Source organism: Alexandromys fortis, unplaced genomic scaffold (genome assembly GCF_014885135.2).
Source record: "Alexandromys fortis isolate MF-2015 unplaced genomic scaffold, M_Fortis_MF-2015_v1.1 scaffold_248, whole genome shotgun sequence".
Classification (NCBI taxonomy): domain Eukaryota; kingdom Metazoa; phylum Chordata; class Mammalia; order Rodentia; family Cricetidae; genus Alexandromys; species Alexandromys fortis.
Window position 1 is genome coordinate 1646256 of NW_026068118.1, and position 15947 is coordinate 1662202.

Genomic DNA, 15947 nt, shown 5'->3' on the forward strand with positions numbered 1-15947 from the left:
GAATGCACCACCACCACCCAGCAGAAGGCAAGCTTGTATTAGTAACTTGGAAGATAGACATGCAGAAAGCTAATCAGAGGAAGCATTGAAGCAAGACAGGAAGGATTCTGCATCCCTGTTACAGGATCACCCGGCTCCCTTTGCTGAAACATGGCCCTTTCCTCAGAACAGAATGAATTGCTGGTACTGTCAACTGTTCTTGTCCAACCGTTGCAAGGCTACCACACACACACTGCACTGTATTGAAGATACAGCTTACATGGAAAGCTCTCGCTGTTTTTACTGATTCGTCAGTTAACTGTTGGCAACCAAGACCATACATGATCTGACTGTAGAAGTTCTATAAGTTTTGTTCACTCCATGTTCTGTTCCTTGCTGTCTTTACCAATATTGATCTTTCTCCTGTCACTGCGCACACACACACACAAACACACGCACACGCACACACGCATGCACACACGCACAGAGGCACACATAGAGACACAGACAGACAGACTGACACACCAGTGCCATTCTTTCCCTCTAAATCAGTTGTTTTCTGATAGTTTCATTTTGATTTTATGACCACCTTCTGTGAGCTCAGAGTGCAAAAGTCTGAGTCTTCTTCGCCACCTCTGGGATATAAAAAGCATTACCACCCAAAATGGCTGCCTCTTGACCTTTTACCACGGGGTCTCCTCTGTGTTCCTCAGTGGCTCCTCTGCTCATCCAAGACAGTGGGATGACTGACAGAGTCTAGCAGCAGGGTTAATTCCTGATTCTGTGGCCAGTGTCACTAGATGCTCCTCCATTCATTTTGTCATTTTGCAGCCTCCTCACTCAGATGACAATTGAACATGTGGTTCTGGTTGGTAAAGCCCCTTGACCCGCTGTTAGTTTCCAAAACAAAAACATCCTGCTTTCCTTCAGCATAGTTTCCAGTGCCTGGGTTGATTGCATAACTCCGCAGGTCTCTGCCACATGATGGAAAAACACGATCTCAAAATAGCATAATTTACAGGTTCTGACAGCTGTCACCATCAGATCAAATACAACAGCCTATAGTATTTATCAAGAATCAATAATAAATCTACATTGAAGGTTTATTGCCTCCCCAGCATTGCATGTGCATTGCAAATATTTCAATTCATTCTAAAAACAACTGAGGGAATGTTGCTTAAAATGAGCTCTAAATGCTGAGATGGTGAAAGATCACTTTAGATGCAGAGGGCAGATCATAAATTGGCCTCACAATGTGGGGGAGATGCAGTGTGACTGGAGTAGGGTGGGCTCAAGAGATTAGAGCGGGAGACATGGTAAGACATCGTAGGACCAGACTGGGTCTGACAGCATGTCCTTTGACTTGACGACATAGAGAACTCAGTGGAAGGTTTTAAATATTGGAACCAATGATTGATGTATTAATGAACTCATTTTGCCCATGAATGAAAATGGGTCCAAAGGGGTAGAGTTAGAAGATGACTACAGGAAAGCAATGACAGATGATTCTGGAAATGGAGACAAAAAGGCTGAAATGTGGCACATTCTAGAAATAAGAAGTAACAGGGTACACAAGCTAAAGGGGCTGGATGGGATGCATTGGAGAAAGAATCCTACTTAGGTCCTAAGAGTATAGCTTCCATGTCTGAAGGGACAATAGGGCCACTTGACTGGAAGACATTTTGTTGGAAAAGTTAACAGTTTAGTTTTTGCATCAATAAATTTGGAAAAAAATGTACAGCCATCCGTATGGAATGTCATGTTAGATAAACAAGTTCACATGCAGGGGATGTGAACACTGCATTTAAAGCTTTAGGAGACACAACCATTTGGGGGTTATTTAAAGTCTGGGAGTAGAAGGCTATTGGGTTAGAGAATATGCAAATGTCAAAGGCAAAGGAGCTGGGGTGTCACTGACATTTAGACCCCTGTGAGGAAAAGCAGAAGCAGCCAGAACAATGACATGGCTTTGAAACAAACAGGAAGGGGCTGGGAAATGCTATTGAGAAGTCAAGTCAGACAGACAGGGAGAATTCGTCAAGTTAAAAGTGATGGCAACAGAGAGGGAAGCTGAGGCAGGAAGAAGGCAAGGTCAAGAACTGTTTGGCCACGTAGGAAGACCTGCCACGTAGGAAGACCTGTCTTGAAAACAAAGGCAAAGAAAGCAATGCAGGAGTGGTGGTGGTGGCAGTCTTTAGATTGTCACAGGAAGGATGCTAGCACCTTAGGTGAGGGAGTTAGGAAGACCGCTGGACAAGCACTTGAGTGGCGTATGCAAAGTTTCAGAAGTAAAGACAGTAACAAAAGCTTTTCTCAGGGAGTTTTGTTCTGAAGGGAGAAGAAAATGGGAAAGAATTGTGACCATAAGGGAAGGTTAACGGTCTGTGTGATACAGGCACACACACACATGCACACTATCCATCTTCTACAGATGTTATTCTCTGTTCCAAGAGAGATGCAACCTAAAAGTAACAACCATATATAACAGACAAATGACATGCCAGAAAATAAGAACATTTCCTCGAATTATGTATTTTCTCTTTATGTCTGTGGCTGAGTAACTATAAGAAAACCGTGTATGTTGTTTTATCTATTGTAAGATGCTTTTTAATAAGTTCTTGGGTCTGAATTCTACTGTTTTCATGGTAGTAGCTAATTATCTAGCATTGCAGAGGCCAAACATGAATTAAATCCCCCTGACTCTGAGGAGACCAGCCGGAGAGATCATCTCTGACCGTCCTTGGTTGTTACTGTGAAGGGGACAGAGTCCTTCCTGTCCTTGGTCCCCATTCTTTAACTGGGTGATATGAAATCCCCGTATGTCTATACCCTATTTTGAGTGCTCTCCTTCTCCTGGACTACAGTGCTGGCTGCTATGGAAATGCTCTGTCCAGCTGGACAGCGAGTGGATTGGCCATCCTGGGAAGTGCTGAGCTTAGAAAAAGCCAACTAAAAATCACGCATATGGGGCACTTTGTAGAAATTTGCATGGATGTATATTACCACACACCACAAAAAAAATCTGTGGGTTTTTTTTTTTGCCTTTAAACTCTTAATTTTCTTGCTTTAGACATCTAAGTGCTATAAGGAAGCAAAATACAACTGCAGTTGCTGACATAGCACAGCCAACAGGCAGTAGTTTTCACCAGCTCACGTTTTGTAGTTCATTGGCCTCTGTCTCACGTGAAGATTTATGCTTCATTAATGATAAAAAAAAATGCATCACAGCCCTCTGCCCGGGAAGACCATTTGGTGTGTGAAGGACATTGACATCTTCATTGGTTGGGCGGAGAGGGAGCTGAAGGAAAGGAAAAGCCACAGCCTGAGGTAGTAAGCCTGAGACAATGTTTTCTCTGCTTTATAGATGGTGTCAGCACGGCCCCTGTGCCCAGTCCTGCTTCAGAAGGCACAGTTGAAGTCCATCAGGATGAAGGTATGAGACCACACCCAAACTCCACAGACCCTTACAAGGAAACTGTGTAGGTTTTGTTTATGTGGGAAACTGAAGCAGCAAACAAACTCGAGTCTCTTAAGTGCCTCTATTTGGAACACAAGGATCCCACCCACTCTGCTCCATCCCTTTCCACATCGAGCCTCTTTAGAGTCTATATATACATTTACATGTGTTCCTCTAAAAATAATGTTTATAAAATAAGTGCAGGAGCAGAGAAAGTACGGTAAAAGAAAAATGTTTATCTGAAACTCGGGAATTTGTCGATTCTGTTATTTGTCATTCTCATCGGGCATGCGTGTCAAAAAGTGGCATTGACACCCATCAAAGGCCTGGCAACTCAGGAAGTATTCAAAATATTTGAAAGGCATCCATAAAGATAGACATGAGGCAAAGTGACCATTCTATGGACCATCACTAAGAGAAAATGTGGCTGACCAAAGTAAACCAAAAAGAAAAAAAAAACTAGGAGAAATTATTACTGTTTTAGGGATAAGTGCTGAGACACAGGGATGCAAATGGCTTTTAAAAAGAATCATAAAAGAAAATAAAATCTTCCTTTCTCTCCTCTCCCTCCTGATTGGTGGGTAAGTCTCCCCAGGAGATATAATTTGTGATGTCTGCCATTAGCAGCTACTAAAGCCCAGTGTGACTGATAGACTAGACTATTATATTTGGGCAAATGGTGTCTTGTAAACCATATCATCTACTTGGAACTTCAGAATGTACTTTGAATCTGTTTCTTCAGTCAGATGTGATGTGAAAACAGGTGCACATTGCCACTAAGCCTTGCTATCCTTTGAATCTGTTGAGGACATCAAAATAGCACTGCCATTTTAATACTGACTAGACATATACAATTCCATGCCCATTTCCTGGTCAGTTTTTGTTTTAATCACATGTAGTTGATGTCAGTTGATCAGAGTACCAATAATTGAATTGGACACTGGAGGCTTGATCCCAGCTCTGCTGCCAGTTGCTTAGCTAAATTGTGACAAACAGTTCAAGTCACAAACAAGTGCTTCACAAGCAAATCCACAGTGAACTTCTTGGGTATCAGTTTTTCCTTCTGAAGTGCAGACAAGAATAATGTCTATCTTAGGGCTCGGTGCATGAAACAGTGGGTAGAAGCACTTTCTGTGCCTGCATGAGCTGAGTTCAGATTCCAAGCACCTAAACCAGTGGTGGTGGCACATGCTTGTAATCATTACACGTAGGAGTCAGAGGCAAGAAGATTAAGAGTTCAAAGCCAGCATCAGCTACACTGCAAATCTGAGGCTAGTCTGGGCTAGATGAAACTAGGTCTCAAAAGCTAAAAAACGAAAGAAAAAAGGAAAGGAAGGAAGGAAGGAAGGAAAAAAGGAAGGAAAAAAAGGAAGGAAGACAGAGAAAGGAAAGGAAAAAAAGAAAAGAAAAGAAAAGAAAAGAAAAGAAAAGAAAAGAAAAGAAAAGAAAATGAAGTGATAAAACAAAACCAAACCCACTAAGTCCCAGTCACCTATGTACAGGCACATCTGTAATCCTAGCACTGAGAACAGCAGATCACAGAGTGAGGCTCACTGACTACCAGATGAGCTTCAAATTAAGGGAGAGACCCTGTCTCAAGAGAATAACGCTAAGAATGGTAGAGGAGGATGCTTGGTGAACTCCTTTGCTCTCATACACACACCTATGTACACACCTATCACGCACACACACACGCAGCGCTCAGAAGATAATGCCCACCTCACAAACTACAACACAGGTACTTTTTCTAGCCAAATAGATCAGACTTTCCAGAAACACAGACTAAATTAGAGTATTAGGAAGTGGCTTGTTTGTCAGAGAGATAACAACTCCCTTAATAGAAAAAGGAAGGGGGCAGAACTGGCTGAGAGAGGTCCTCCGTGCACTGTCAGGAGGGATCAATCCCAGCTGACATTTTGGGAAGCTCCAAAGATGTACCTGCAATAGATTCTGGTACTGGCTCTCCTGGGATGTATACGGCTGTGAGTTTCTTTCTATTGAAGTATTTGTGGAAACCAGGGATGGATGGCATCTGCTGGTGCCTGGGAGAATCATTGTTTCTTCCCAAAGGAGCTAGGAATGAGCCAACAGAGTGTCCACCACACTGCTGTCATCTTGAATGATCCTTTTTCTTTTTATTGCCACTTTTCAAATGACACTTCCTTTCAAACTATGTAGGTGTATGTTCAGGTATCTCTTATTTCAAAAATATTTGACATATCTAAAAATGTAATTTGTGTCAGAATTCCTCAGAGATTTCTTGAGAAACTCAGTCATTTTACAGAGAAATAGACTGATCGGGTAAGAGAAAAGATAGAAAATGGCACCTATTTTAAGCAAAAAAAAAAAAAAAAAGGACATCTCAATCATTTAGTTTATCATAAGATGTAAAAGCATCATGAAATTGAATGACAGAGTCTAAGAAGGAAGGAAGAGGAACAATCTAATTTAAGTGCTTCAAGCTGAGATTTCTTGCTGTTGAGTTGTTTAGCTGGGAGACATCACACCTTCATAAAACACACTGCTTGTGATATTTCTTGATGCTTTTAGGATCTCACACCATTAATTGCTCATGCAGGGATCAATTATTTTTCAGAATACTTTTAGGATTTTTCCCCTAAAATAAGACTTTTAATGGTGTTAACTCCATCAAAGAATTGTCGTGTATCACAAATGTAGTTCCTTTGTGGGACTAAATGTGAAGATTTAAGGGATTTTGATGAAATACATTGTTAATTTCCATTAACTTTTTTTATTTGGAAAATGTGGGTTCTGTGATCTACTTTAGTATGTAGTGTGGTTTCATCTAACAGTAGAGCACATAGGGCGAGGATTTCGTGTTCATCTTCTGAAATAGCATTCCTATAAGGGCACGGCTTTTAAACGGGTTATCTGTTGAGAGCTCAGACTCTGGGGCTTGCCAAGCTGTCATCAAGATTGACGGATGCACAGCTTAGAATTAAGAAAAAGAATTTTCCATTGAAATCATCCAAGATTGAGGTCAAGCTGAGGTTAAAAGGAAGTCATAAGTGTTCAGGATTCATTTCAAATCTTTTCTGTTATTAGCTTTCATGCAGAAATATCTGTCCTTGGTGACACCAGGGCTATTTCAGAACCTCACAGTCATAAGATCGCTTAGAGAAATGCTCATGACACTCTCCAGGGTAAGTGGCAGAACATTTTTCGCTGATCAAAGGTCATAAAGGACCCCTTGTTCTCTTGATTTTTTTTTGAAAACTTCATTCCCAAAGGAGCATCTTGTTGGGGCCTTGGAATCACCCATGACCTGACATGGCCAGGTTCTCGGTATCGTGGGCATCTCAGTATGATGCCCATGGTGCTTGTGCCATATTCAGTGTTGACAGTTTTGCTTGTCAGTTGGAAGGGTTTACATTTGTGAAGATTTTAGTCTCCACTGGAAGTTAGCATCTTCTCGAGGAAAGGTTGAAAACAAGTGAAAAAAAAAAAAGGTGTCTGTCTTTATTCCTGGAACAGAAGGTATTATTTTTTTAACCAAGCAGTTACGTGAAAGTTGAAAGAGATCTCTAGAAGTGTTAGAACTTAACTGTCATCTGCAATAGTGATTCTCCTTAAGCCCCGCCGACAAACTCCCCACTAGAAAGCAAGTCTGGGCGCTCTCGCCCACTTACTCCACACCACTGTTGACTGGGCAGGTGATGTAGCTATCTGCTTGCAGATCACGGCAGACTGCAGTCCAGACACTGACGACACCTGTTCAGTGAGTCATTGCAGCTGCCAAGTGGGCGGGAGGTGAGCGGAGAGGATGAGATTTGAGGAGGAGGAACACTGACGAGTGCCTCATCTACACGGTGTAGATGCCAGAGCCAGGCCTGATATGAAATTCACTTCAAGGGGAAGCTGCCCTGGGAAAAAAAACCGTGTCACTGGATGGGCATTGGAGATGATTTTTTAAGATAGGACATGAACGTATCTATTGAGGAATTCTCCCTTTATTCTATGGTGCTCTTTTTAAAGGATTTTGCACTTTAAATTCTGAAAAACGATTTCTGTTTGAGTTAACAAACACGTAGACCATCAGGTGAAAGTCCATAAAACACAGGGTTCAAATGCACAAAAAGCTGGTACTGTGCTCAAAAACTTCCAAAGAAGTGATAATAATATTAAATGTACAGGTGTTTGGCTCCTTAGGTCGGGGAGCAGTCTCTCTCCTAACTGTCCCCATGTTTGTCATGTCATCCTCATCCACTCCACGACACCTTACTCGGGAGCGGGCGGAGGGAATGATGTACAAACACATCCGGATTCACCTGCCTTATTATTTAATCAAGTACCTAATTTGAATTTGAAGGTCAACTAGACCAAATCATAGGCTCATTAATATTGAAATCAAAATCAATTAATACCCAGGTGCACACCCGAGCTGTGTCCCTTCGGAACTCCATGAAAGTCACACCAATGCTTTTTGGCATTTTGAAGGTAGAATGTCACCCGAGAAGGGATTTCTGAACCCTTTAATCTAGCTTGAGACTTCATGCAGGTCAAAATGACTGGAGAAAAAAGGAAATCTGGATTGAGATCAGCCATGGTAACAGAGCCAAAAAGGGAAGATGCGGTCATGGATGAGGAAGCTATGGTTAAGACATGATGATCATTGGTGGTGCCATATTATCATTGTTAGCCTGCCAGGGAAGCAGAACATTGTGCCACCCAATAAATTACTCTCCACCTTAATCTACCTTTTGTCAGTCCTCTTCCTGTCCTTATTGTCCACCATTCTCTCCTGAGAGCTTCATCCTGATACCCACCCTAGCTGGAACAAAACTGTACCCTGTTCCACATCTGCGTGGATAGAGGGTCTGGATTCATTTTGGTCCATCTCAGCTACCCACTTTTGGCTTGTCAGTCTTACTAAGCATTGCTGGATGGCTGCCTCTGGTCCGTCAGTGGAGGGAAAGGAACTGGGGCAAACAGCATGTGTCCACCATTCACTGTTTTACATCTACCTACAGTGTGCCTCCCATTGATCAACAGGGTTTGGTTATCAACCTATAGGTCAAGCCCCTTTTGAGGTCAAACAACCCCTTCACAGAGGTAGCCAAAGACCATTAGAAAACACAGATATTTACATTATGATTTATAACAGTAGAAAAATTACAGTTATAGAGTAGCAACAAAAGTACTTTTATGTTGGCGTTGGGGGAGTCGGAGTTCACCATAACATGAGGAACTGTGTTAGGAAGGTTGAAAACCAGTGCAATAGGGTAACTGGAGACTCAGACAAGGAGAGAAGGAGGTATGGGAGGGGGAGGCTCTGTGTTGATGTGGGCCCCACAGATGATGCTTAAATGAGCTTGCAGCCACTTGTTTTTGTTTATACGGATAACATGCATTCATTTGAAAACATTTTCATATAGAAAATTATAGAAAGTAAAATCATATAATGACTTCCCCTTTAAGGACTAAATTGCAGAACATTTTTTTAAAAGTCTATTCTGTGGCTTCATTTAACAGCAGACCATGAATATTCTCTCATGTCTTTAAATATGCCTCAGAGGCATGACTTTTATTGGAGGTTGACATTCCATCATCTGGTGTCCCACCATTTATACTGGCAGAGGCCTAATGTTGAATTATTCAGTTATTTATAGTTTTCTCTATTGTAAATAACAGAAGATGTGGCTCATGCATTTTAGATGGTTAGTGCGTACGCATGCATGCGCGCGCGTGTGTGTGAGTGTGATAAGTTCTTCAACATAAATTCCTGATCCTTTGTTGATTTACTAGAGAAACAGCTAACATTTTTGCTTTATTGCTTGTACGTATTTTCTAATTTTTAAGAGTAAGGTGTGACTATTATATAAATAAGCAAAAGAAGAAGAGAAAATATCACCTACAATTTGAATTCTCAGAAATTAGTATTTGTAAAATGCTGCTCTATAATCTTGAGATACTTTTCTCAGCAGCAACATATATATATATATATATATATATAGTTTTATTTCTTAGAATATTCTACAATGCATATCTGTTTGAAATTACCTTTGAAGCATAAAAATAGATTTTAAATTCTACCCGTATCTTTTGATCCTTGAACTCCATTTTATTTTATTTCCTAATAAAGGAGCCTTCTATACTCACCTCATTTCCATCACAATTGTTTCCCAGTTTTGTTTTAAATTTTGTACAGGCCAGAAACATTCTCTAACCCTTGTAACTATTACAATCATTTCTGTAAGAAAATTCCATATCTCAACACCATCATACATTAAATAAAATAAAAATGATAATAGAACCTATGTTATGTAATATTATAACACTGAGCATTAAAGCGAGTCAATAATTTAAGACATTTCAAGGTATGCCTGCTACCCATCTGGAAGCTAAAACGTTTTAACCACCATTAAATAAATGTTTGCTCATTTATGAACACCGTATCATATTCTACACACATTTCCGAATCTCCCTTTGCTATGAGCAGCAAACCTTCATGGAAATGCCTCTAAGTCACTCTCTGTAGATCTATTTCATCCATTTTAAAGCTCACACAGAGTTCAGATGTATCATAATTTATTCAGCAATTCTCTTATGATGAGCAAGCGCTTTCTCTCCTTTTTATTGCCACGCAAACAATGCTACAATGGCTGCTCTTGCCCGTAGATTCTCATATGCTGGTGCTCTTATTTGTATGGGAAAGGTTCCAACAATGTGAGCTGTGCTTTCCAGAGTATGTGTTTTAACAGACATTGCCAAAAGCCTGCCTCCAAAGGCTGTAACAAACCATATTTCCATCAGCAATTGCTGTTTTGTTCTTTCTAAACTTTTCCAGCTGAATGGGTGTAAAGCAGCATGTCATTGAGATTTTTAAACATCAGTATTATTAGCTCAGCTTAGCAGGTAACAAAGACCCAGGACATTCAAAAAACCAGTTCAGTTACACAAAATGTAGAGCCATAATTTGAAAACCAAGCCAGTCAGAACCCAAATCACATCTGCTATTCTGTTTCTCAAAGCCAGCTTTGGGAGCCAGTGGCCTTTCTTCCTGATGGGAAAGGAGACATGAGGGAACAGGAGGGGGCAGGGAGGGTAGCCCAGGAATGCTATTTATTCCTAGAGCAAAGTGAGCCTAAGCAGGGCACTGGAATGAGGCCACAGGGAGAAAGCAGTTTGCAGATAGCTAGCTAACCTGTTCATCGTCTTGACCTTGACACTAACATGGTGCCACGGTTATGATGCCAAGTGGCACTTAGATATGCCCCACACTAGGCAGGAAGCCCAGCCCTTCTGCATCACATTCGGGCTTCCTATGTTGTGGGTTTGCCATTAATTTATTGTTACTTCCCAGATGCATCCGGCAGAAGTCCACGCCTGACTTGTTCAAAACTCTGTCTTGAAATCCTGACCACTTTGTGGAGCCCATATCTAGCCCTTATGTCAGTCCTTGCTCCACCCCTTCCCTTTTCCATCCCTTCCTTCTTCATCCTTCCTTCTATTGCAAACTGTCTGAGCAAACATTTCTGATTATTATATTAAGAATTGTCAGCAATGCTGGCAACGGTTAGGGGACACGTGCACATGTTTACCTTTCTCCACTTCTTCCTTCCTCATTACTCAGTGATAAGCTACCCTGCATTTTGTGTATTTGCTTACTGCGCTTCAAAACGCACGCTCCTGTGTCAACATTAGCTATGTGCGCGGCGCGTCGAGCCTATCTGGGCGTAAACAGCTGAAGAGCAGGTTCCAGTTCTCACTGTTTGCATGCTCTCTACAAACTCGGTTCTCAGTGCTAATTTAATTTAACCATGGGAAAGAAAGTAAGTGTGCCTCTCTGTTAATGAAACTCTAAGTTTCCTGGAGAATTTAATCCAGAACCGTGCACCACAAGAAATACTACGTATCATTTTACGACTACACATGGAAACTTATCTGATATTTTCCCCACAAAAGAATTAGCTGAAAAAAGCGGAGATAGAATCTGCCACAGAGAATGGGCAGTGCACAGTTGTACCAGGGTGCCCTCCTCAGATTCTGTTACTATTAGCATGGTGTTTAATAAGAGAAGTTGTCTTCCAGGACTGTATGATTCCAGAAGTAAACTTTCTCTTAAAAATATACCATGGTACAGAAATGTGAATGGTAAGTCCAAGCCAGACACATCTCTGTTCGTTTTCAGACTCAGATGTTTTTATATCCTCAAGGAGAATAAAGTAAACATGTTTAAACATTTTTATCTGAGTTGACATGTAATAATTATAAGTAGTTATGGGTTAGAGCGCTTCAATGCATGTGTATAGCATAGAATCATGTGACCTCAAACAAAATAAGCCTTTTTCCTCTCTTTGCTATCTTGGTTTTTATGATGCTGAGACTCAAACCTGTGTCCTAGCACTTGTACACTAGGCAATCTCTACTTCTTTGCACCACAGTCCCTGGCAGAGGTGGTGTTCCTAGCTAAATACAGAACATCTGTTCATTCAGTCCCTAGGAGAGGTGGTGTTCCCAGCTAGACAGAGAATATCTGTTCATTTGGGCCAGTCTCTTTTCCTTGAAATATTCTTTAGAGTAACTCAGAGATACTCCTACATGATTCTGTATTGAACTCAAACATTAATGTTTGAAATAAAAATCAATGCTGTACTTAAAGTACGTTCTAGGAAGTTCTAGAGTTTATTTTGAAACAAAGGCTCTAAACCTCCTTCCAAGAGTGAAAGATACGGTACTTGCTATGGATCAGACTAGTCATTTGGATATGCTTCATCGTGAAGCTTTTCTAGTAAGCTTTTTAAAAGCTTTGATTACATATATTTAAAATGGATTAACTATGATAAAGTATGTAATTATTTATATACCATTAGACTAAAAGTATGTTTATGTAACTGGAGATTTCTTTCCAGTCTGCCAGCTCCCAAATAAACACTGAGAGGCTTATATTAATTACAAACTGTTTGGCATATTAGCTCAGACTTATTATTAACTAGCTCTTACAACTTGAATTAACCCATTTCTATTTTATATTTTACCACAAGGCTTGTGGCTTGTTACCTCACATCTTGCTCCTCAGGCAGATTCTGGCATCTCCTAGACTCTGCTTTCTTTTTCCCTGTATCTTTGTTTGAATTTCCCACCTAGCTATATTCTGTCCTGTCATAAGCCAAAGCAACTTCTTTATTAACTAATGGTAATAAAACATATTCATAGCATACAGAAGGGCATCCCACATCATGTTTATTTAATACTAGTCAAAGATTGTTAAGTAGCAATGGGAAACCAAAATAATAACATTTCATTTATTATTTTCTCTAATTATAGTTGTTGTAATATAGTAGTCAGCTCAGCTAAGCACTATATTGGATAATATTCTAGAGACAAGTATTTGACACAATATCAACCCTAGAATAGGAGATGAACGTTTTCAATAGATCTGGAATGCCTTTATCTAGCATTTTAAATTTAAGTTCAAATAAGTCTTAATTTATATAAGCAACTTTATGATTATTTTCTAATTTTGTGCCTTAGGTTATAAATTCTTTAGACGAAACTTGCAGGCTTCATGGACCACATGGGATTGCGATCTCAGCAGCTGTGAAGCTTGCTTGGTGACTCTCTTGACTTGATCCTCGAGTTTTCTTTTGTGCCAAATATACATGAAAATATTTATATAGCATTCACACACTCAACCAACTAATCAAAAATATTTGGGAAAATTGCATCTGTACCAAGCATCTGCAGATTGTCCCCATGGCACGTTCCCTAAGCAATACAGTGTGACAACTCTACATGTAGATATGATTTGAAGTGGATGGCAAGATGTGCTTCTGCTGTATGCAAATGCTGCACTATTTTCTGGAAGGGGCTTGAGCATTCACAGGTTGTGATGCCCACGCGGGAACTCCTGCAGATGCAGAGGAATGACTGTCATCACCATTGAAAGGGTGTGGTACTGTTAGCATTAGTGGCAGCACAAAGGACCACACTAGGACCAAGGAATCTAAGACTTGTCTATCCACAAAATAAAGTACAGAATGACATCTGTGTCTACAAATTAAAACCACATCTTTCATATTAAAAAAACGCTTCACTCCTTAAAGTATACTTTTTGCTATCCTTAATCTAATCTTATCTGACTTATCATTTTCTTGTTAATTAGTGTGAAAATTAAGTTTGGAAGAACTCTGTAGAACAGTCCTAGGAAAGACTGTGTTCTTAGCGAACTTGGATAAATGCAGAGCATCTGTTAATTGAGGCTGTTTTTCTGTGAAATACCCTCAGAGGAGTTCAGAGATGCTCAAACACTGTACATATTGAATTCAACAATTTTAACATTTGAATTAAAAATCAAGGCTGTTAAAGGATGTTTGAGGAGATGCTAGTGTTAATTTTGAAGGTATGTATTTTTTGTCACTACATATGTTAGAACTCTGCTAAAGCTCTGAGATCCTGACATTGTTTCATTTGGAGACACACAAGTCACATGATCATGTTTTGACTGGACAAAGATATCAGGCAATATATATTAGATATTCTTTATGTGCTCATATATTTGTCAAATTCAGAGGCCACATGACAGTGCTCTTGCTTAGGCAGCCTCATGCCTGAAAATTTGCAGCATCTTTAAAGCTGTTGATAGATGTTCCTTGGTAAGAAAGTTCAGGAGTCAATTAGAATCATTGGAAACCTCAAAGTTAAGCAGTTTCAGTGACTCTGCACTTCTCCGCATATAACATGCATTGAGAAGCTCAGAGAAAATTGAGTATGTAGTATTTGGTATGCTAGTTAATAAAATTCAAATCATTAAATATTTTATTCATTCTTTATTACTTTTATGGTACAACATGATTTTTGAGCATCATGAAACTTAGTTTGGTAAAAAATCCATAAAAATCAAAGAACATAGCTTATGATATAAAAGAAGGAAAAGTAAAATGACACTTGAAGGTGGGGTCTTGAATTTATCCTGGTACAGTGATGCTTGGGAACACTTCATAGAAATTTCAGGAAGAGACTTTCTGTTTCTAGTTTTCAATAATAGATATGCACTAGAAAAAACATGTTGCTTTGTCTCCTTTTCTTTTCTGTCATGTGTATGTGTGCATATGTGTGAATTTCTTTGGTATTGTGCATGGGTACAGTGTGTACACTTGATTGTGTTGACTTGTAGAGACATAAGGTTAATGTCAGTTTTCTCTTTCTAGTACTTTCCACCTTTATTTTTTGAGGCAGGATTTATTTATTTATTTATTTATTTATTTATTTATTTATTTATTTATTATGTATACAATGTTCTGTCTGTGTGTGTGCCTGAAGGCCAGAAGAGGGCACCAGACCTCATTACAGATGGTTGTGAGCCACCATGTGGTTGCTGGGAATTGAACTCAGGACCTCTGGAAGAGCGGGCAATGCTCTTAACCACTGAGCCATCTCTTTCTTATTGAATTGGAGAGTCATCAGTTGCCTAGTTTGGCTGGCCAAGCACCTTCAGGGGTGTACCTTTCTCCCCTCCACTCTAAGAGCACATTACAGGCTTCTTCAATGTGTTCTTGGAATCCAAACTAAAGTCCTTGTGCTTACATGGCAGGCACTCTAGCACCTGTGCCACCTCCCCAGTCCAGGTCTCTCTGTTTTATCGTAACATTTGTTTGCACGTATTTATGTAGTGCTGTACGATAATTAGATCCATATACATAATACTAATAAATAAATCCTGTAGTAAATACTTCCATCCTCTTAGTCCTCTACCATTAATCATCTTTATTCATTGTCTTCTTTAATGTTCTTTTAATTATTTTGAATATATCATAGATCACTATAACCAAATGTTACCTTACTCTAATCCAAGAAATAATTCCTTCTGTTTGCCTTTGGTATCTCTTGACTTTTTCTTTCCTTTCTCTCTCTAGTTCTCTGAGTCTGTGAGTATCACTCTTCCACTCTATTTTTTGAAATCAACTTTTAGTGGAATACTTTAAAACCAATTTCAAAGACAAAATTTCTTAATATGCATTGATGGCATTTAATAGTAAATTTATCTTCCTGTTTTATTTGGCAATGAGTCCTGATATTTTTGCAGAATGCTAAATTGAAGTGGAAAAGCAAACTGGTTATTTCACTCATGAAAAGGGAAGGAAGGGATAGTGATACTCCTATAAAAACAGACCTTGTTTTGTTACCCAGTGCAGTACAGGGAAGTACATTTCTTCTGTCTTGACCTAAGGTTTATCATTCTCAAGGCAAACAAGCAAGCAAAGCAAGCAAGCAAGCAAGCAAACAAAAGCCTCAAAGCAGGAAGCTCATTGTAGCACTTCAGTTTTTACACACCCATGTTGCCCTTGGCAACCACATCCCTCCTTGACAAGTTGTGAGACAAAATCAGTTACTCTTCCCCATGAGTGTTTGCATTCCATATGCATAGACAAATACTTCAGTCCACCTCGACTTCAGACTAGTTACTTAAGGTCTAAAAGACAACTCCAAGCTCTAGGCCCTGGTATTCTCTGAATTTCCTATCTTCTACCTTCTACTGTCTGGAATTTCC

At 39.8% G+C, this 15947-nt stretch overlaps 1 protein-coding gene across 1 annotated transcript in view; it reads left to right on the forward strand.

Moving 5' to 3' along the window:
• Positions 1-15947, forward strand: part of LOC126490199 (ADP-ribose glycohydrolase MACROD2-like) — a 1491479-nt gene that overhangs the window by 1376012 nt on the left and 99520 nt on the right. Inside the window, exon 12 of the mRNA XM_050124928.1 lies at positions 3344-3412. Coding sequence (XP_049980885.1) covers positions 3344-3412 — 69 coding nt within the window. The remainder of the gene's footprint in view (positions 1-3343; positions 3413-15947) is intronic.